This window comes from Clinocottus analis, unplaced genomic scaffold (genome assembly GCF_023055335.1).
Source record: "Clinocottus analis isolate CAN_PGR_092001 unplaced genomic scaffold, fCliAna1.0.p SCAF_16, whole genome shotgun sequence".
In the NCBI taxonomy this organism is placed as follows: Eukaryota; Metazoa; Chordata; class Actinopteri; order Perciformes; family Cottidae; genus Clinocottus; species Clinocottus analis.
Window position 1 is genome coordinate 2,858,256 of NW_027175887.1, and position 22,118 is coordinate 2,880,373.

General features: G+C 44.7%; 1 protein-coding gene across 2 annotated transcripts in view; it reads left to right on the forward strand.

The window, feature by feature from the left end:
- LOC137786342 (thyroid hormone receptor alpha) overlaps positions 1-22,118 on the forward strand; it is a 73,306-nt gene that overhangs the window by 47,962 nt on the left and 3,226 nt on the right. For both annotated transcript variants that reach the window (XM_068578166.1, XM_068578167.1), the window contains 6 exons: positions 4,352-4,580; positions 13,072-13,133; positions 15,195-15,316; positions 17,795-17,942; positions 19,183-19,388; positions 21,255-21,404. In XM_068578166.1, the coding sequence (XP_068434267.1) occupies positions 4,525-4,580; positions 13,072-13,133; positions 15,195-15,316; positions 17,795-17,942; positions 19,183-19,388; positions 21,255-21,404 (744 nt within the window). In that variant the 5' untranslated portion in view covers positions 4,352-4,524. The remainder of the gene's footprint in view (positions 1-4,351; positions 4,581-13,071; positions 13,134-15,194; positions 15,317-17,794; positions 17,943-19,182; positions 19,389-21,254; positions 21,405-22,118) is intronic.

Here is a 22,118-nt window from a genome sequence, read left to right on the forward strand (position 1 = left end):
TTCAGTGGAGCAACCAAACATACCTCGACAAGTGTGTAGAGACGCTTTGACTTCTTTTACTAATAAAGCTATTAATGAAAGAAAACCCACGGACATGCACATGTTGACAGCGGAACCGCCCTCCACCGAGCACAGCTCAGTGTCAAGACTTAGATTAGTCTGCAACCAGAATCCTTTTGGGCCACTGCACCCCTTTCTCTTGTGCGCTGACTATATACATGTATATATATTTTCCTTCCTTCCCATGCTGATTTCGCCGATGTGATTACGACGTCCGAGCGAGCGATACGGTGGGGGGAAGGAGCGGGAGGGAGGGAGGGAAACAGATCTTTGATCATGCTGTGCTGCTTCCTCTCTCCATCTAATCAGCTTGGACGCCGTCCAAGGCCTCCCTGCTCCGAGGCAGACGAGAAGCGTGCGCGTGTGCACATGCACGCCTTTGACTTAGTGTGTAGGGGAGAAAATGTTGGAAAGAACATGTCTCACAAAGACTGAGGTATGTATGTATGTGTGTGTTTGATGGTTAAATAGACTGTGTGTGTGTGTGTGTGTGCGGGTGTGGTAACACCCGTGTATTATTTCTTAATTGCCGAGCCCTGTTTCCAGACAGACAGGATCAGTATGTACACATTGGAGAGTACATACTGTTCCGTCTGCAGTTAATGCACATGACATTGATCTGTATGTCGTCACTGACCCCGCGGCCCCATGGGATGACTTGAACTCCTCTAACCTCCCTATAACTATATTTATGTATATTTCATGGTTTCCTGAATTTCTGCAGCGGGGTTTTCCGATTATGATCTTTATTTTTTTGTACAACTGATTTGTTTTGTTTTTAAGAATGAAGTTTCAGATGTAGACGCTGACGTAAACATTTTTTAAAAAGCCGATCCCAGCTATCTCAGAGCCGACACATGGAGACAGACGAGCATTCGGTCCCACAATCGCACCTGCACGGGATTTAAAGTCATTACTTAACCCGCACTACAGGAGGAAGAACCCGGAGGGAACCCACGCACGCTTTGAACGGCCACTGTTTTATTTATACATGCAGCATATTCCTTGTGTATTCATTATTTGTACGTTGCATACACACATTCACGTTCAGCCTTGTCTTGACACCGATGCATTAATATAACAAAAGAAAGCGGTTATTATTCTTTGTTGCTCTGACCTCTTCCAGGCAGCAGGCGGTTCGTATTAGTGCTGTCTGACTTCCTCGTAGCAAAATGAACTAAAACACTTCTCAAAGTCAGTCAGGGATCTCAACATTTTGTCGATTTGGGGGATAATTGTGCTTTTGGACCCACAGTTTCCATGATTTAGGGGCTTCTGGTGGACGTAAACAGGAAGTATGATGTTGCCGTGTTGGTCGCTGGAGGCCAGAACTTGAGCCGCGGGGTCATATTTGTTTTTAAAGCAAACTGGGATCATTAGAAGTCTGCGCAATCAGCAGTTCCTGTTTGCAGCATGATGGATGTACACAGACGGCTTTCCCTGGATTACTCATCTATCTAGACAAAGTGCTCGGTCCGAATCAAACTCTGTGCGTGTGTGTGTGCATGTGCGTGTGTGTGTGTCATGAAAGCACACACTCTGATGCCATCTACTGTCACAGCTGGAGAAGTGGAGCTCCGCTGTGTTTTATTTTCTTCCGGGTTTAAACGCAGGGCAGCTGTGAAACAGCATAGTTGTAGAAATCAAACTGGCAGATACAAAGTAAACCCTTTTTAAAAAAATATATGTTGTATTATCAATGCAATTTGCACAATTAAAAAAATAAACAAGCTTAACTGAGATAAATATACAGAGCAGGAAGACGCACCAGGCTTATTTGAAGCTTCCATCTGTAGAATATTACAATTTCACGATTTTAGAGCACAAAAAGAGTATAATTAAGTTAAAGACTATGTGATATTGTTGACAAAGTAGTATGTAAGATACATAACAACACATTAATAACAACAAAAAGCCATGTTTTATGTAGATATGTGTTTGATTGTGTGTGTGAGTGCAACAGCTATAATAATTATAAAACCTGAAACGAGCGTTTTCTCTTCGTAGCTGAATGATGTTTTGGGTTTTGGGAAAGTTTGTTGGACAAAACAAGACATTTTCCGACAGCTTTTACTCTTAGGAACTCACAATTTACTGACGTATTAACATCAAAATATACTTTCAGAACCAACGAAAAGTAAACGGCCCATGTGAGAATAATATTTGGTAAATAATAATTAATGATGCATTATTGGCTGCATCATTTTAATGCTGCAGCCGATAAAGATATAGATCATCTTAACTACTTGTTACGCCTCATAATTAGGCTATAAACTACTTAATAATACATTATACTGTATAAGTTGATTCATATTTTGTATTAAGAATCTGAATCTGCCAACGAGCCTCACGAGGATCTAACACTGTTCAATAAACGTAGTGAAGTGAACTAGAAGTAGAACGTTGCATAAAATGTAAATGCTCCAGTGACCTGGTTTGATGCATTCACTGTACAGACGTTTCTTCTTCCAGGAGAGCATGACTCTGAGCCCCCTGGAGGGTCCAAAGGTCACCCCACCCCGTCTCACGCCATCCTGTGGGAAACACTGTGCCTAGTTGTATAAGTGCACATATGCGTGTGCGTTCTCAAGTGCATTTTCTGCTCGATATATGAAATAAACCTCCGGGGAATCTCCTCATAAGACAACCGTTTTCCTGTTTGTTTTTTTTGTTGATCCAGCGGTCATGCTCTGTGATGCGAGCTCAGCCAGTGAAAGCCAGCCTCTGTGCAGGAAGCCAGGTCAACTCAGGTCACATGTGCGGGAGACCACCGGTGTGGTGGTGACTCTGGTGCCCTCATCTGGCACTGGCAGCTCCTCACATGGTCATAAGCTAATGGGGGCGAGTTAAAAAAACATGAGATGTAGTTGTAGTTTTATTCGTACATGAAGAATGGCTGATAATAGTTATATCATAGCTTGTTTGTTTTTTTTTGTTTGTTTTAGGATTCTTCTGACACAGACGCTCTAAAGCATGACCAGACTAATATTTTAGTTTCTGGTTTGTGTCCACGGTGTTAGCAGGATAGTCCACTGCATTGATTTTATTTTATTAGGACATCAGATCATGCTCCTAAAAGTTACGCCCAGTTATGGGAGTTACTGACCGTAGAACTTAAAAGTTTGCCTGATGGAGGAAAGGATCCCTAAAAGTTTTGTATCATTGATCTTGAGGGAGACATGAATGTCCATCAGTTGCTGAGACATTTTACTTCACCTCAGGATGCTGCCAGCGGAGCATTCAGTGTGAAACTTCAATTTAGTTGTGGAGATATTGAAGTCTGGACCAAAGTGTTGGACCCATCGACCGGCCAGCAACAGACATTGTCACCTAGAGCCCAGCTAGCTGCATTTTAACTCATGTTGCGCGTTAACTCGCCTCAAAAACTCTTTTGTCCTTTTGTTCACTTTTTAGTGAGGCTGCACAACTAGAGCATACAGGTTTTTATCACCTGTTAAAAATACATATGTAATGTGATGAAACCACTACAGCCGGGCAGAGAAGCAAACGCTTATACATGAAACTGTAGCTGGGATAACTTTAGCCATAGAGGAGGAATAATTAAATAAAAAATTGGCGCAAAAACAAACAGGAAAATGCGGAGAGGAATTTACCCTAAATTTGTTTCAGAAGACTTGTAAGTAGCTTATGTTAAATGATATTTTGGAGTTTGTCTCCTCTAATAGGCGCTGTGTTGTAGAGGCGAACACAGAGGCGGTATTGTGAAAGCACAGCAGCCTCTGGGAAGTCCGAAATAAAACATGGAATGAGGAAATTAAGGAATGAGCCAAGACAAAAGGTCTGACCTGTGCAGTGTTCTCCCTTTTTTAAAGTTGAAGACGATTTAAGATGATGATGTGTTTCGTATCATCCTCTAAAGGGATTACCTTTTGAACCGCTTGTTTGACTGTATATAAGAAGTGGGCGTGGTCATCGTGACGTCGCCCGTTGGTTTTTGGTCTTTACCGTCATGCATTTGAAGCAGGAAAACTCAAAATCTATTTTTGTCAATTGTCTATTCCAGGTATTACTGGGAAAACTGCTCACACATTCTGAATTTGTGATGTTTCAACACTTGTCAACATACTTCTTATAGCATAAAGTTCACGATGAAAAGCTTCCTGTCTTTATCTCCTCCAAAATGCCACCTTGAGATTTTGAGAAATGGTTTTCGAGCAGAAAACAGAAAAATGAATTATTGTTCAATCCTTTTCATTTGTTGGAGCAAAGATGTCAACCGTTCCCATGTTGTCTCTGTTTCTGACTGTGGCTTCTCCCTCTGCACCTCCAGCTCTCTGACGCTTCCACTGATGTCCCGCCCGCCGTGCTCCGCTCAGCCAACCGCTGCCCAGATTCTCAGATGGCTGTCTGTTGAAGCGGCCGCCGGCGAATGCTGAGCAAGCTGGCGAGGTCGAGGTCCGCCTCATTGTCCTGTGATTGGCTGCCGGACGGGACCGAGGCTACATGGAGCCAATGTCCAACAAGCAGGATAGCAACTCATCAGAGGGAGACGAGAAAGGGTGAGACAGTGTGTGTGTGTGTGTGTGTGTGTGTGTGTGTGTGTGTGTGTGTGTGTGTGTGTGTGTGTGTGTGTGTGTGTGTGTGTGTGCGTGTGCATTGACCAAACCGTGGTGGATGCTACATCTGGTTATGTGTGTTCTTCATCTTTGATGTAAACTTGAAAGGAAAGCAGAGATTAACAATGGATTAGACTGAAGTGAGGGATGAATGAATAGATGCAAGCATGGTCGGCTGGAGGGACGTGTGGATGATGGATGGATGGATGGATGGAGGAATGCATACATACATAGAGGGACAGATGGATGCATGGAGGGATGCATGCATGGATGGAGGAATGCATGCTTGCATGGGTGAAGGGATGGATGGCTACATGGATGGAAGGATGCATACATACATGGAAGGATGGATGAAGGGATGGAAAAATGCATGCATGCATGGGTGAAGGGATGGATGGCTACATGGATGGAAGGATGCATGCATACATGGAAGGATGGATGAAGGGATGGAAAAATGCATGCATGCATGGGTGAAGGGATGGATGGATACATGGATGGAAGGATGCATGCATGGATGGATGGATGGCTTGAGGGATGCGTGGATGGATGGAGGGATGCGTGGATGGATGCATGCAGGGGCGCATGGACAGAGTGATGGCTGTGCGGACAAATGGATCAATAGCTGGGTGGATAGATGGAGGAAGTTCACATCATTTAAATCCTCACAGTGAGCAAATCCCAGAACAACTGCATGTACTTTTTTTTAATGTACGAATGCTTCAAAGGGAGAAAAGAAACAGAAGAAACGCTCAATAACAGACGAGCTTGAGCAGCGTGAGCTTTATAAATAGATAGAGAAAAGGGCGGAGGGGAGGGGGGGGCGTTCAGTCTATTTAGTGTATTTTTTGGAGATGTAAGACAGAACACTCTGTCACACTGCCATCTGTGCTCTCTCTATTTCTCCAGCAAGTGTAGTTGCACATGCACGCACACACACACACACACACACACACACACACACACACACACACACACACACACACACTATAGCCTCACCGCTTCATTGAATGAATACACACACTGAGTTTACAAGTGAACACAAACACTGAACAAGTTCAACTCCTACTTAAGGAGACAAAATAATAACATGATAAAATGATTCAAACTCAACTCAGTATTATGTTGGTTTTATTTCATAATACATTTTGTTTGTTTATTAGTTGTTTTTTTTATTTCATAGCAAACAAAACATTTTGTTTTTAGCTAAGGCACATTTTCCCCCCATAATCCCTTTTCCTTTCAAGTTGTATCGCTCCACAACCGCTGCCAGAGTTCAGCAGTCGGCTCCTGTTAGCTCGAGCGCCGCCGTTGCCCAAAATAGTCTGATTGAAGCGATTGATTACCTGCTGCTGCTGCGAGTAAGGGCCGCTGTGTCCCTTCCCTTGTTTCCCCTCAGCGACAGCAAAATGATGTAAAGACTGAAAGGCCCACCAGTCCCGCCACCAGAGTCTCACAAAACCCAGATATTTGGTGACCTCATTATTGAGTTGGTACTGTGCAGCCATGTGGAGGTACGAGGCCTCTTGAGGATTCAGTGCGTTTCATTGGCGTGGGCAGACGGTGTTTGAGTTATTCTACATGTACATGCAGATGATGCACATGAAGACGTATAGGTCTTCTTCTGCCTGCAGAATGTAGGTACTGTGTGTGTGTGTGCGTGTGCGTGTGCGTGTGGTGGATTAGTGGAGTGCAGGGAGTCGGATTAGGAGCAGCGAGGGCAGATGGAGCCACAGAAAGCAGAGAACAGCTCAGGACGCCTCTATGTGACATCAACAGGGGGATTGTCACTTTTGTTTTGGTGCGCATGTGTGTGAGTGTGTGTGTGTGTGTGTGTGTGTGTGTGTGTGTGTGTGCGTGCGTGCGTGTGTGTCTCTCGCTCGCTCTCTCGGTGTCATGGAGCACGCACGTGTTCTTAAGAGGACTGCCTCATGCCCGAACCCCTCCCCTCTGTGATTTCTGAGTCACGGAGCGCTACACACACACACACACACACACACACACACACACACACTCGCACTCATGAACACGTTCACGCACACAGAGATGTTGACGCAGTACTTCACACGGCCCGGAGTGGAGGATGCTGAAATAGAATTGTGTTGTGTGTTTGTGTGTGTGTCTGCGTGTGTTTGTGTGTGTCGCTGTGGAGCCTCTGATTATTTCAGGTGGCAGTCGGCTTCCACCATTACAATTCAATTAGCATTGTGTGTGTGTGTGTGTGTGTGTGTGTGTGTGTGCGCGCCTGCCAGCTGAAGTGCTTTTAGAGGTTTTATTTTCCGATGCAAATGAGACGTGTTGTTGTGTTGTTCGTGGTTGGAGCGTCTCTGGATTTTAGAATACAGCATTTTTTTCGGAGCGCGTTTCAAAATAGCAGCTTTTTTATTTAAATTATCGTGAGGAATTTATTCTTTTGGTGCGGGGTGGAGTCTGAAAGCGTTCCATTGATTTTATAAATCAAACGTTCAACCCGAGTCCTTTCATAACTCACAGTCTCTTTAACTGGTGTGATGTCACAGTGAAATGGGTGCGCTTGGTTCGTTATTGTTTCGGTCACGTTTTGTTTTTTCCCAATGCTCAAAACAAATGTAAACAAATCCTAATAATACTTTTGCTGAGGTGTATGTACGATAAAACAAATTATATATATATATATTTTTGCCCCGTCTTGTATACTGAATCTGGCATGTGTGAGTGACGACTATACCGGGAACAGCATGTCTCTCTCGGTGAAATGGACCAATCAGGGTTTATCCGCTCCCATTCAAAGGCCATTCTTCCTTCTCCCTCTTATGAAGGCCTTGTCCTCAGGTGACCCCCCCCCCCCCCCCCCCTCTCTCTCTGTGGTCGAGCATTGAGTTTATCAGCTCAGGCGACACAAGCGAGCGCAACAACAGCTGTGTGTTAATTCACAAGCCTCTTGGCCGTTTGACCCGCTCTTGTGTGACACGGGCAAATCACGAAGGAGGTGAGGGATTTCTATTGCGAGGCACCTTTCGATGATGTTGTTGTCTACCTTTATTGTAAAACTGAAAACTAAGAAATCCGACATGGTGAACAGACAAAGTCTAAGATAATTTGCACATTTGTATTCATTCAGATTGTTCTGATTTAACGTTGCCTCCCTATAAAACTTGTTTGAACTCGTCACGGACACTTTAAACATCTGAATTGAGGCAGCCGGCAAGATTCTGCCCATTCCTCTTCCAAACATATGGCGCCTTCCTTACCCACAATGCAACTGCAATGCCGACAGTTCAGTCAGACATTTGTGTTTTAAGCTAGTAGCGGCTAACGTAGCCTCAAGGAGAGCCGAGCAGCGGCGGTAACTTCTTGCTGACTCCACACCACCAGATCATTATACTTTTTTTTATCATCGCCAAACAGACACTGACTCACATGAGGCAATTTCTCGGATTTTGCGCGTCCAATCATGTGTCACACAGCTGCAGGCAGGATCTCTCCTATTGAAGTCAACGCTAGAATGTAATGTCCTTTCAGCGTGACAGTTGTCCATCAGATGGGAGCGATGCGCACTTTCAACAAATCAACTTGGGACAAAAAGCAACAACTGTCGGCCCTTTTGTTCCCTCTTGTGCTCTTGGTCCTCTCTTTGGGACCCGTGACTTTCGAGGAATGCCACAAAGTCACGGGCAGCGCCGGCCTCGGAGTTCACCGTCGCCACCAACCGTCGTCGGCCTGACAGCCAGACGAGATCCGTCGCTCTGCCCGCCGCGTAACCTCTCCCTTGACATCAGTGAGACCGAGCAGGTGGCGGGGGATTACCAGGCCGAGCATTCCTCCATTAACGGAGAGGCAGGAAGACAAAGTCAGCGCTTTAATCTCGTCACGAGATCAACCGTGGTTGGGATGACACGGCTGCATCATTTCATCATCTGGGGCAGCTCGGGCCAAAAAGAGTCTCCCGGATGCGCTACAACTGTGTAATGGAGACCATCCCTCGTGGCTGCAACATGACCTTGTAGGCCGGTATCAAGGTCTACAACCACAAGCCTCCAGAGGTTCAGTGGTGCTGACGTTCTTCCACCCAGTGGATCTACAACACCATGTGAGACACGACAGTCCACTCCACCAGCTGGACTGGAGTGAATACATGAATACAAATGGCAGTCTTTTACTCTTCTTCTGATTGGACCCTGTTTTATTGACAGAATGCCAATGGTCGTCCGTACATCCAATAGTTAGTCAAGATATTTCAGTGTAAAACCAGACATTCATGATCCCCAGAGGATCTCCTGTCGGGGCGCTCCCGCTGAGCCACCTTAAAGCTCAGGATGTCATCAATTAAATCGGATGGGTTGCATGGAAATTTGGTGCAAATCAGTGCACTCTAATTTAATTAATGAGATATGAAGCGTCTCCTGTGTCCTCAAAAGACCTCGCTCAGCCGTACTGGAGAGCCTGCATCAGCCTGCCGTTATGTAATCTAGTTAACGTTAAAGCTTCAGTGAGTTTGGACACGGAGAGGACAGGAACCTTTTTGTTTAGTTGTTGTTTGGTTTCCTTCCCGGGGACGAAACGAAAAGAATACAAGGGAGAAAGTGACAGAAGTAAGATTGTGGGGGAAAAAAATGAATGTTAATAAGACAGAGAGATGGAAGAATAGAGGAAGGACAGGAAGCGAGAGGGGTTGTAGGAGGTAGATAGAACAGAGCATGAAGAGGTGTGTTGTGATGACACCAGGGGAGGAAATACACATGCACGGAGAGAGACAGACAGACAGACAGACAGACCGAGAGAGAGAGAAGAGAGAGAGAGAGAGAGAGAGAGAGAGAGAGAGAGAGAGAGAGAGAGAGAGAGAGAGAGAGAGAGAGAGAGAGAGAGAGAGAGAGAGAGAGACACAGAGAGAGGGAGGGAGGGAGGGCGGGAGGAGGCTTGTGGAGAGCAACGAGAAGGGAGGGAGAGAACGAGTGAGATGGAGGGAGGATAAACAGAGTAGTCGTTTCTCTCAGCAGCCAGTCTGAGGCAGAGCGCCACTGTCTCAGATATCTCAGCTGATAGCAACACTCTACTGTACTTCTCTGGGATGGACTTGAGCGCCCGGGTCACCGTGAGGTGGGTTCAGTGAGGCAGGAATTAAGGACCACCTCCTCCTCCTCCGCCTCCTCCTCCTCAGTGGTTCATGGATCAACAAAAGCTTCTATCAGCAGCCACACTCTTCTGCTTTTGAAGAAGCGGAACTGTTGCAATCCTAAACAAACGGAGCCACGCAACCGCACACGTGCACTGACTCAGCTCGTCCGTTTTGGGAGGCTGAAGCGGTAGAAAAGAGCCACTGGGGCGACATTCTTCTTCTTCTTCTACTTCTGGTAGCACTGCAAACCGGGCAGCATGCACATCTTACAGCCGTACTGCATCAACAGGTTGGTGCGTTTGCGCGAATGTATTTGCGATTTGTCTTATGTGTGTTAGCAGTGAGTGTGTGCGGCCGCTGGCATCCTTATGCTGCAGCGCGTGTTCAGAGCAGATAACGTTAGAAGTGTGTCTGTGTGTTGAGTTAAGAAAGGCTGGCCTCTGTGTCAGTTTGTTTTGACAAATGCCGTACAGTAGTACACAAACTGGATTTCCAAAAGATTATCACATTGATGTATTTTAATAAAAACAATCTCTTGAATTTTCATGAACTTATTTGTTTGTACTTTTCATGAAGAAATTTTGGTTGCGCTTGTGTTTTTTTCTGGTTGTTTTTTCCAGATGAAGAAACTCCCTCAAAGTAGTACATTGTGTTCGTTTGGTGAGATTACTGAAACAGAACGTGACGCCTTACCAGTGGAGTGGGAGGGTCTGGAGCAATCAACTTATGTAAATGTGCCAGTCTATCCTTCCTTTGTATCGTGTGGGACGTGATATCCGCCGGTAATGCATGTGACTCTATAAACCATGCCAACTTAACTTTTACACTTCTGTTAAAGCCTCAGCTGGTGCCCTCAGGACGGAGCCTGATTCTGCATGTGTTGCCGCTGTAGTAGCACGTGCTCCTCGGGTGGTGTTGTTAAAGCCTCTGTTTGTAAGGTTTTGATGTCATAATGATCAAATGATGATTCAAAGCTTTGTAGCAGCATGTATTGCTGTCTGCCACAATGTCTGTTTGTGTTGCTGCTCCTGGGGCGCCAAAGCTTGCCATCTTCAAAGTGAATGCACATTGGCTTTGAAGCTTTACTTAGCGATGTGTTTAACGGCAATGGATCAGTTAACTGTTTTTTTAATATTAAAGAATGTTTTTACTCTCGTAAAAGGTGTATAACACGAATTAGGAGCATTTATATTGCCTCTCCATGGTGACACGGTGCGCTGACAAAGCTAACGGTGTTTACCTGCTGGGGAACCGAAGGGTCGTCGCTACGTTTCCGCGATGACGCCGCAGCAATCAGCTATATCCGCCGTTATGCGAGCGTAAGCTAGCCGGGCAGGTTCCCGTGCTCATGCACTAAAATGCACGTGTGATTGGCCCGGGTACATAATAACAGAGAAATTCAGTTTAGGAAACTGACATTAGCCCACTAAATGAAATAGTTGTTTTCTGCTATATTGAATAACAAAAGTGTACATAATTGATGTAACGTGTGTCTAACAGGAACTCCAAACGATAGCATGTCCGGCTAACTAGCTCAGCACACACACAGTAGTAATCCTGGAAACAGAAACATTCAGCCAGAAATGGTGTTCTCAGCAAACGTTAGCTTAATTAGCGAGCTAAACTCCGCTAGCTGTACTTGTCATTTCACCCAACAGAATCAATCGTAACGTGAGGACTGCTTTCGTCAACCGTCTGAAAAGAGCCCATTTTGAAAATCGCAAACGAGGAATGCAGCTTTTTATTGCACAGAGCTCATTGTGTCGCAGTTTTTAAAAGTGTCTACGTCTTTTATTTTACTCACATTATGTCTACTTTGACACAGCCAGAGATTTATTTCGATTGGTGTCTTTGCATAAATGGATACTCAACCTCCAACGTTTACATGCCCACCACCATCCGATGAATTTAATTAATTGCCTCATGTTTTGGAAACACTGTCCACACTGTCAACACTGTCACAAGCTCCATAAACTATTGAATTAATGGAGGCCGACATGATAATGTGAGTGTTTCTGTTTTGGTAGCTCAGCTCACAGTGATCAGAGACCAGAGCAGACAGTTTCCCACCATGTTACTGCCTGAGCATGTGCACAGCAATAGAATTAATAAGTCTGCTCGACCGTGAAGAGCAGCAAGAACAGAGAAAGAGACGACAGAGGATTTTATTTTGGTTGGGTGGGGGGGTTGGAAGAGGAAAGTGGATTTGACAGCCAGAGAGAAATGGAGGGAGGAAGAGAGGAGAGCAGTGTTACCTAATACTGCTGATGGAAGTTTAGAGAGAAGAGGATAACAGAAATGCCTGGGAGGAGAAATCAAAAAAGGAAAGTTGAGGAAGCACATGGTAAGAAATAGGGAGTGGCCAAAGTGTAAGGGACCGAGAAAGATATGTCATTGAAGAGAGAAGGGAAATGTGGGCGGGGGAGAGCGAACAGCCCAGACGTGGGGGGGGGGGGGGAGGAGAGAGAGAGAGAGAGAGAGAGAGAGAGAGAGGACGGTAATCCAAATCTCCTGCCAGGAGCGAAGGCAGCCTTCATCCTGTGAGAGTGAGAAGAGAGGAAGTGCACAGAAGGAGATAGGAGGTGGAGAAGAGATGAGTGAAGGAATATCCACATCCTCTGTGTGTGTGTGTGTGTGCGTGTTGTGTGTGGTTACCTCTCTCTCTCTCTCTATGTATATTTTAATTGGATTTGTGATTGAAAGTGAAGAAATGATATAGCAAACGGCAAAAATGAATTTAGAAATGCAGCAACAGGGAAAGAAAAGAAGCAGTTTTGCAGCGACTTCTCTTCAGCCTAGTAGACTTTAATGAAAGCGTACATGTACACGTCCACTCCATCGTTTTTGTTATTTATATTGAACAGTTGGCTGCAGTTGAACTCGCCCTTGAGCGTACAGCGGGGTAACAACATAGCCTAAATCAGCCTCTGTTCACTAGCATTTTGCATGCGTTGCAGAGTGAAAACAACTAAACTGTTAGCTTGTAATTTTGTAGCGAGGAATCGACACAATTATGACCCGACTCTGCAGCTGTGTTGTAGCTTCTTTCAGCGCATTGTTTTTGTTGACTTGCTCTGCTGCCACCAAGTGGCCAAAATAATCAGTGGATACAGCGTTAAGGTTTGAGTTGCTTTGGCGAGGGAATTGATTGCAAACTTATGTCATAAAAAAAACAAAAAAAACAAGCGCAGAGTAGCAAAACATATGTTGATGATTAACGATCCGCTGTCAGATGCTATCAGTTGTGCGGTGGAGTGGCTTAAGTGGTTGATTGTTTTTCGTGTTGTAACATTGCTCTCTCCTCTTCTTTCTCCCTCATCCTCTCCCCTTCTCGCCTCCAAGGTGGCCAGATGTGCCGAAGAGAAAGAGCAAGAACAGCCACTGTTCAGTGAAGAGCGTGTCAGGTAAGAGTTGTCCTCTCCGCCTTCGCCTCTTTGTGTTTCTGTCCCCTTCACAACGTGCCAGCGAACGCCACGCTGATGGCTCCCTTTGGCTTTCAATGCCGTCTCAGGTGGGACTACTGTGATAATCTCCTCCTCCTCGTTTTGTAGTTCTGTTATTTTCCTTCAGAGGCTTTGTTGGACTCAAATTAGCTCACCTAGGACACCAAGACCCGAGATTAATAGATTTGTCTGAGTAGAGCGGCAGACGGGGCAGTTCAGGCACACGGCCAAGTACACGACAACACATTAGGGACCAAAATATATGTGAGTTACAGTTTTAGCACTTATTTTTCCATCATTCATGATCAACGATTATATCAAATAGTGAGGCTTAATTACAGACCTCTCATTAAGTTAGAGGACCTATCAGTATTAAAGATACAGCACTACACGACTGTTCTGAACATTTCATTGTGACCTTGAGTGTCTCAGCCGATCATAAGAGCAAACGAGGCTGTTTTACACATTACTGATGTGAACAAACCTGTCAGCATCAGAAAATATTAATACTATGATTGATTTGGTCTTGAGTGTGTCGTTTGTCCAAGGTTACAAAGCAATCACATTTTAATAATGCGGCAATTTAGTTTTTAATCCCATATAGGGCATACAAAACCAAGTCTCATTGACAGGTAATCGTAGTGTTTTCTCTGCTGCTGTACTCGTAGTCTTCTATTGTGCAGTCCTGTTTTTTTTCTTCTTTTTTCCTGAATAGCAAACAACAAAGCAATAGGCATCAGGGCAACATGTGTGATGCTAGCCAGAGACCGTACAGTTCGTCTTGATTTTGCCCCCAAAAGGTTTTAGTCTTTAAATCTGTGTCTCCAGTATATTTAGCAACGCTCTGGGAACGGCACTCAAGAATGCCCTAAAGAGACAACTAAGAAATAAAAGTGAAGAAAGGACATATTTATGGAGCGATTTACCCATTTCATGCAGTGATTAGTTTATATTAGGACGAGCAACTCCTAAACATCAATTGATTCATCACATGTTCCCTGAGAAGGCACGAGGGTTTACCCTCAGAACATCAGCCCAGTTGTTCCTTCTCATTCAGTCATGTTGGTCGTATGCCTTCACTTAAAGTAAAACAATATGTCTTTGTAGTCCTCTTATAGTCCTCTGATTACCTCCAGCGATTAACACGTACAGTAAGCAACACATACTATTATAAACAGCGGTGAAATGATCTGAAACCAAGCGATAGAATTACAGACAATTTGTATTTTATTTCACCTTCTTCTTTGTTTGTGTTTTAATTTAATTCAGACAAATATACAGACTCCAACAGTCATCGGCACGTCTTTGTCTGAAGACTAAAGCTTAAAGCTGCAAATGCTCTATACGCTTCTGAGCCATCAAAGACCCCAACAAGCCCGAGATCAAATTGTATCAATATCTTGTATTGTTACGTTTGCGTTTTTGTGGATTTTTTTTACTTTTTATATTTCACTGAGGCCCAAAAATTCCACTTTATTCCACACTTTTCGAAAGGTCTAACTCTGCATTGTTGATCCTCGTTCGCTGTGGCCTCAGTAGCACGAGAAAAGACTTCCAATACTTCCCCTCCACTGGAGCGCACTCAGCGCTTTAGTGAGACACCTGTGATTAAGCAGGGGGAAGGAGGCGCTGCTTGCGCATTTCAATGAATGCAGAAAAGTGGGCAGTCGATTTGAGGAGAAAGCTCTATCTGAGCAACTCAGATGACAGAGATGCATTACGCGTAAAAAGGATTCTACATGTCGCCTCTCTTGAGATATAAAGCAGCAAATGAGAAGTCGAGATGAAAAGCATATTTCATAACGTTCTGGGTGTGTGTAGACCTCGTCAGCATGCGTCATGTCACGCCCGTGTGCCTGAAAAGGCTCCTGGGTACGATCTATCCTGGATCTAGTGCAGAAGAGTCATTGAGGCCCCGGTGATAACACTCAGTCTCTTCCTCCCTTTCCCCCTCATCGCTCTCTTCCTCTCTGGCTCCTTGCCTCATCACCTCCACTCTGTCCTCCTCCTCCTCTCCTATAGCTCTTAGTGTCTCTGTTCCAGGGTACATCCCCAGCTACCTGGAGAAGGATGAGCCGTGCGTGGTGTGCGGGGACAAGGCGACCGGCTACCACTACCGCTGCATCACCTGCGAGGGTTGCAAGGTACAGTGCAGCATCCATCTCTTTAAATGGTCTTTGACTCAGATGAGACAGTTCACCAGACCGCTCCCCCGGGGGAGCCGCCATGTCACCAATCGCCATTGTGGGCTAGGTTTCTGAAAGCCTTGAGTGTGCCATTTTTCAGCATCTTGTTACTTACCAAAGGACAGAGGAAGGTGGAGCTTACTCCAACCGAATCCTGAACAAGACATAGAGGGGCAATTCAAATGTTCCATTAAACTTTCATGAACTGAAGGACGCACTGTATAAAGGGTTCAAGTTTATGGCAAAATTAGATTGTGAAGGCCTTGAGTCAGCTGACTGACTTATGCTATGTTTCATGTTGCGTCTTAACTTAATTTTCCTGGTTGAATTAACCAATTAAGGGCTTTAACAACAGGCTTTTGTGTTCTCGAAAATGGAATTTGTTGGTTTGAATAGACATCCAAACTGAATAATTATGTATCAGTGACACTCGGCCTTAGGTCCGATATTATCTAAACAAAGATGAATCGTGAATTTGTTGTGAATAATTTTCAGTCACGGACGAATACAACAAAAAACAGCTTGTTGTCTGGAAATTACTTTTGCTACACAACCCTCTATCTCAACGGATGTCGAGTCTTTGGAAGTTAGTTTAACTGCAATATATCAACAAGAGATGACAGCTGCCTAGGAGCTCTCTAACGTTATGTTAAGAAGACTAAAGTTTACAAAAACATAAAAAGTAGAATACCAAATAAGGAATACAGAACTCCAGTGGTTAATTACATGGAAGCTTTGCTGTTTGTCATCCGTAATGTAAGGCCTAAAGCAAACTGAACTTCATTTCCCTGTTTTTTTATTTATTAATTCATACTTATTACACAGTACAGTTCTGGCTTGACTGGAGGCCTCTTGATTGCAGTCGTCGGTGTCCGCTGGGCCGCGCTTTATTATCCAATTAATGGCATCCCGCAGAGCAGACCAGTACAAATGGCTTCTCCCGTACTCGCACAGGAAATGAGGAGCGCTGGAATCCTGCTGCGGTGTTAAAAAGAAGAAATTAACTTCAGGGTGTTCACAAACCCATGAGAGTCCTGATGTATTCAGAATCTGGATTATTGCCATGTAGGTTATCACGTAAAATGAGTTTGCACTGGTGCATAACAGAAACATGGAAATGAAGTTTAAAAAGTATTTCAATATTAGAAAAATGATATCCGAATCCATATGAAAGAGGGCAAGTCTTGGAGGTTGGTACTCGGTGTGCAGGTTCACAGTACAAGGTATAGATAAGTCAGGAAGATGTGTGTTAACGTTACGCTTATAGACGGATATGTAGACGTTGATGTCAGGGCTCAGCACTTCCTTTGAAAAGTGGTTTCCAGGCTGGCTTCTGGTTCGGCAAACTTCAAATCTTTCAGTCAAACGACTTGATTTGCTTCATCATTGCCTCTAAAACAAATGCGTGTGTGTACACAAGTAGGAAAGACCAACACAGACTCATCCCCACCACAGATGAGTGCATGGAGGCTGTGGTCCGATAACTTTAGGAGCTTGACGGACAGGCGACTGGAGGAGCAGCAGTTGGCCTACAGGGAGAAGAGCAGAGGGGAGTCGGTGCTGAGAGTCAGAGACGTGTTTCCTCAGCTTCACTTGCCGCTTCCTGCCAGACAGATAGTCTGACATCAGCTGCAGGTTGAGTTGGGAGAGCTTGTCCTTCAGCAGAGCCATGATGATGGCACTGAAGGCAGAGCTGAGTCCAGGACCCTGACAGAGGTTCACGAGGACTCCGGCTGCTGCTGGATGAATTGGAGGGCGGTGTTGACTGAACACAGACCTGTTGGCTCTTTAGGTGAACTGCAGGGGGTCGTGAAGGATTTAGGTGGGAAAAGACTTCCTCGCCACAGAGGTCAGGGCGACTGCTCTGTCCTGTCCTCTGGTCCTTGTTTCTGTCTTGTCTTGTCGGGGTAATGCTGGAGGCCTTGAATCAGGCCGGTGAGTGGCATGACACGACATAGATATCGATACAGGTATTTATTTCCTGCAATGCAGCTGGGTTTTTTTCTGGTTTCAGGAGGATTTTACAAAAAAGCAGAGCCCCTTTTCTTCCTTTTCTCTGCTTGAATGCTCGTCTTTGTTAGGCGGTTCCCAGAGTGTGATTCTAATCAAACTGCTCCCAGACTCTCTTGTTCAAAAGCAGTCACTCAGACACGATCAGTCACAGCACCGCTTCATTACTTATTATTCTCAGCAATCAGGTTCCTGCCATGCAGTCATCAGCCTACCATGTGATGTGAGCCATTGATTGCACTTGTTTTACGCCGATTAAATGGCAAGAACATTTAATTGAAGGATTTAATTTTGAGGACATGAGGTTACTTATTTCTCTCAATCTCTGAATGTTCTTTTTAATATAAATGTTTCTTCCTTTCATTTGACGGTCCTTACCTTTTTGTCTTTTCTTCCTCTTCCTCCATTTCCTTTTGCTCTCTTCAGGGTTTCTTCCGCCGGACCATCCAGAAGAACCTCCATCCAGCTTACTCCTGTAAATATGAAGCCTGCTGCATCATCGATAAGATCACACGCAACCAGTGCCAGCTGTGCCGCTTTAAGAAGTGCATCGCTGTGGGCATGGCCATGGACTGTGAGTTATTAGATTACGTATTCTTATTACTACTACTAGTATTTCTAAAGAGATTAATGGGGTTATGATGGCCAAACCTTTTTAATCCATGTCAGGGGCTCAGCTGTCTCATCTCAAAACTGAGAACACGGTCAACAGTACCTGCTACATGTTAGCATGTTAGCATTTCATTGTCATTTTGACCTAACGTCAACTTGCCAGCAAGTTGACGTTAGCATTTAGCTCAAAGCGCCGCTGTGCCTCAGCGGAGCGTCGCAGAGCCACGAGCATTAGTCTCATTTCTAGTTTTAGATCCGTGCAATCCCGGTAGCAGAAAGTGTCCCTGAATACAGAAGTACAGCGAAAGATTGAAAAGCAAAGTGCACATTTTATACACTCTGCAACACAGTTGGGTGTTTTGAGGATTTATCAATACCACGATTACACTGTTATCGCTTCTTTTTCATGACTGGGTAATTACTTTTTAACGTATTAATTTAATAAAGAATTAATTCAAAACCTGATTAGAATGTTTTTATATATTTTAGTTAAGATGTGTGTGTGTGTGTGTGTGTGTGTGTGTGTGCGTGTGTCTGTGTGTGTTAGGGAGGAGCTCAGCACAGATAGAGGAGATAGATTACAGACGTTAACGCGTATCGATAGAAGAAGCAATAACGTCTGAGCTCGTCAACACTGCGGCCTTCAGAGTTACTGTTCACATCAGAATCTGATCTGGAATCAGATGTCGAGTTTTATATGGATATCGGCCGTAGAGTTGTGGAGTTACAGAGGTGCATACGTTCGTGTGGGATCTATTTTACCCATAGTTCCGAGCTCATCCCTAATCACATTTGCGGGGGAGAGGAATAACAGAACACACGCACATAATCTAATTTCATGTTTCATGATATTAATTTTGCAGTACAGCTGCTCTCGTGGATAAAGGAAATGGAAGTTCCACTCCTCTTGATAATTTAATGAATGTTGTTGCAGTTCAGTCATGCCGCTTAAATGTCACAGCAGCTGGTCCTTTACATTTCTGTTGCAGTGGATTAACCAGAGAATAAATAGTAACCAAAGAAATAACTTTGGACATCTAGTATTGGATAACATAAAGATGGGTTCCTTACATTTATATTGTTTATATATATATGTGTGTGTGTGTGTGTGTGTGTGTGTGTGTGTGTGTGTGTGTGTGTGTGTGTGTGTGTTTCTGTCTCACTGCATTAACTCACTCCCCCCCCCCCTTCCTTCCGGTCAGTGGTGTTGGACGATTCAAAGCGCGTGGCCAAGCGGCGTCTGATCGAGGAGAACCGACAGAAAAGAAAGAGGGAGGAGATGGTGCGGACGCTGCAGACGCGGCCGGAGCCGGACAGCGCAGAGTGGGAGCTCATCAGGATGGCGACGGAGGCGCACCGGCACACCAACGCCCAGGGCTCCAGCTGGAAACAGAAGCGCAAGTTCCTGGTGAGCATCTGGTTCTGAGCAGATGGCGGAAATGTTTGACAAACGAGTCCTCTGCAGTGACGCGTGGGAGTAACAACAAGTATTAAAAAAAAAGCCCGTCCCCAAAAAAGATGAATATGAATATCAGTTTAAGAACTCTATATATTTTTATATTTCTCCCTTTTTATCTGACCGCCACAGTCCTTTGAAGCCGTTATCTACGTTATCTTCAAAGCTACCAGACCCCATTGACAAAAGCAGTGATTTCACCACCGTAGAACAGAGGAGCTGCTTTTCTAATGTTAGTTTGTTTGTGTCATTGTGTGACTTCAGTGAACACAAACTAGCTCTCTAAATCACCAACGTCACACAAGGACACAAACAAAACGAACCGATCGAGAAAGCGGTGAACCAGCGACCCCCGTGTTCCACGAGGTAAAACTACTGTTTTTGTCAAAGGAGTCTGGTAAAGATGCGACGTGTGACGAGAGCAACATAATCAACAGTTGCGGCAGCTTGCCACAATGTGCGTCGGGGGAAAAAAAATCACACTTCCTTTCAGTTTTAAAGTTATAACCGACACAGTGCACATTATTACTAAAGTGTGTTGAGTGTGACCTCCACTTTCAGAGGATGCCATTATCCAGAGCTAACCTCCAAAAGTTCCCTTGGAAATAATATAAAAGGTCTGACGTCTGCGCATTCAAGGGGACTTTGCTTTCAGCTAATTCTGCACATGTATAATGGTGCCAATCTGCCCATTAGTACACAAGTGAAGGCTTAAATTTGATCTGCAGCGTGTTCATTAAAACATCATAATATTTGTACATGTACTAGAAACTAAAGCATTGGGATGGAAAGCTAAGCAGCCAGCTCAGCACCTGACCAGCTTTTGAACTCTCGTGGAATGGCCTCTACTTAATGCTTGAAAGCATAACGGGAAAAAAACCTGCACCCACAAAAGTAACGAGTGATGTCACGTTGACATGAAAGGCCATTTGATGCAGGCTGCTCTTGAGGATTACAGCATCCAGGCCTCCATCACACTCGCTGAGTCTGTCATTCTGATTTGTATTAACGGCTTGCAGCGTTCACACAGGAGCTCATTCCTTCTTTTATTACTCTGGGAAAAAAGCCCCGCCCACAGTTTCTCGAAAGTTGTTTCTGCTTCAAAAGTCCAGCTCAAGCACGTGAAAGAGAGTTTGCGTGGCGTCCGATGTGAGCCGGTTGCACGTGCTGATGCATGCGTCTTCACCATGGACCCCTTGGGGCAAAAGTCAGACGGCGGTTACCGGACGACCGATCCATCAAGTCAAAGACAAGTTAACAGTCGACACAGGTTTTAAAAGGTCCGTTTAAAACATATATATATATATATATATATATATATATATATATATATATATATATATATATATATATATATATATATATATATATATATATATATATAGTTCGGGAGAGGGTGAGCCAATCAGAGCACAGCTACTGTACGTTGTTACTGCAGCTCCACTGCTTCAGAGAGAAAGAAGGACTTTATGAATCCTTCTTTAAGGTTTTATTAAAGCCCCTTTTATCGCCGACGTCATCAGAACTATGAGTGCGTATGTTAGCAACAAACGTTTTCATTATCCGGTGGGTTTTACCCGAGTTATCAAGCTTTAAACATTACATTTAAACTCATTAACACCATCAAAATATCTAGTTTTGGCATGTTTGGTCGTCACAATTCATATTCCAGCAGCGGACTCAAAGCGTTTCGAAGCAGCGGGTGTTGCAGCCTGGAGCTGCTCCCTGGAGCCGCCTCCTGAAGCTGCCTCCTGTCTGTCACAGCTCTCACGTTCCAAACGGGACCTGCTTCATTGTGGTGTGTTTGTTTGCTTCCAGTCGGACGACATCGGCCAGGGTCCCATCGTGCCCACGTCTGACGAGACAGATAAGGTGGACCTGGAAGCCTTCAGCGAGTTCACCAAGATCATGACCCCGGCCATCACACGCGTCGTCGACTTTGCCAAGAAATTGCCCATGTTCTCAGAGGTAGGTTCAGTGTGTGTGTGTGTGTGTGTGTGTGTGTGTGTGTGTGTGTGAGGGGGCGGGGGTGGGTGGTTCAAATCTGTTTTAACAATCAAACATACAGAATATTGGGGCAAAAAAAACTCCTTCAACTCATTTGGGCTGTAGTGAGAGCCCATCACATCCAGAGAGTTTGGAGGGTAGCGGTTTATTTAGTTTGTCTGAGCTTTTCCAAAACCAACAGCACATGAGGGCAAGTTTCAGGAATGGATTAAACTATATTGATCTGCTTTTCTTGTAAGCGGCTAGCGTTGGAATGTCCGGCTAACTAGCTCACTGCAGCAACCTGACTTTGTGTTCCTTCCAGGCCAAGGAGCACATGGTTAACTACCTCCCCTGGGGCTGCATGTTGAGTTTTGACGCAAAAGGCCTGTTAATTAACAGCAGATCCACTGTGTAGTCTTCCCCGACCAGGAGAAGAGGGTCGCTGGGTGTATTGAATCATCTAGCTCCATGCTGCAACCCAAGAACAATGCTGGTTCTGCATGACTTGCCAGGAACGTGCAGCTTATGATGGGGTGTTTTTATCTTGCAGCGCATCTGTATCAAAAAGGGACAAAAAGTAGAAACATCCTCAGGCCACTTATGAGGGAACATAAAAAAGGTTTCTGCAATAAATGATAGTGTGCTCTAAGTAGGAAAAGATGGCCGTCTCCTCTCTCTCTCTCTTTCTCTCTC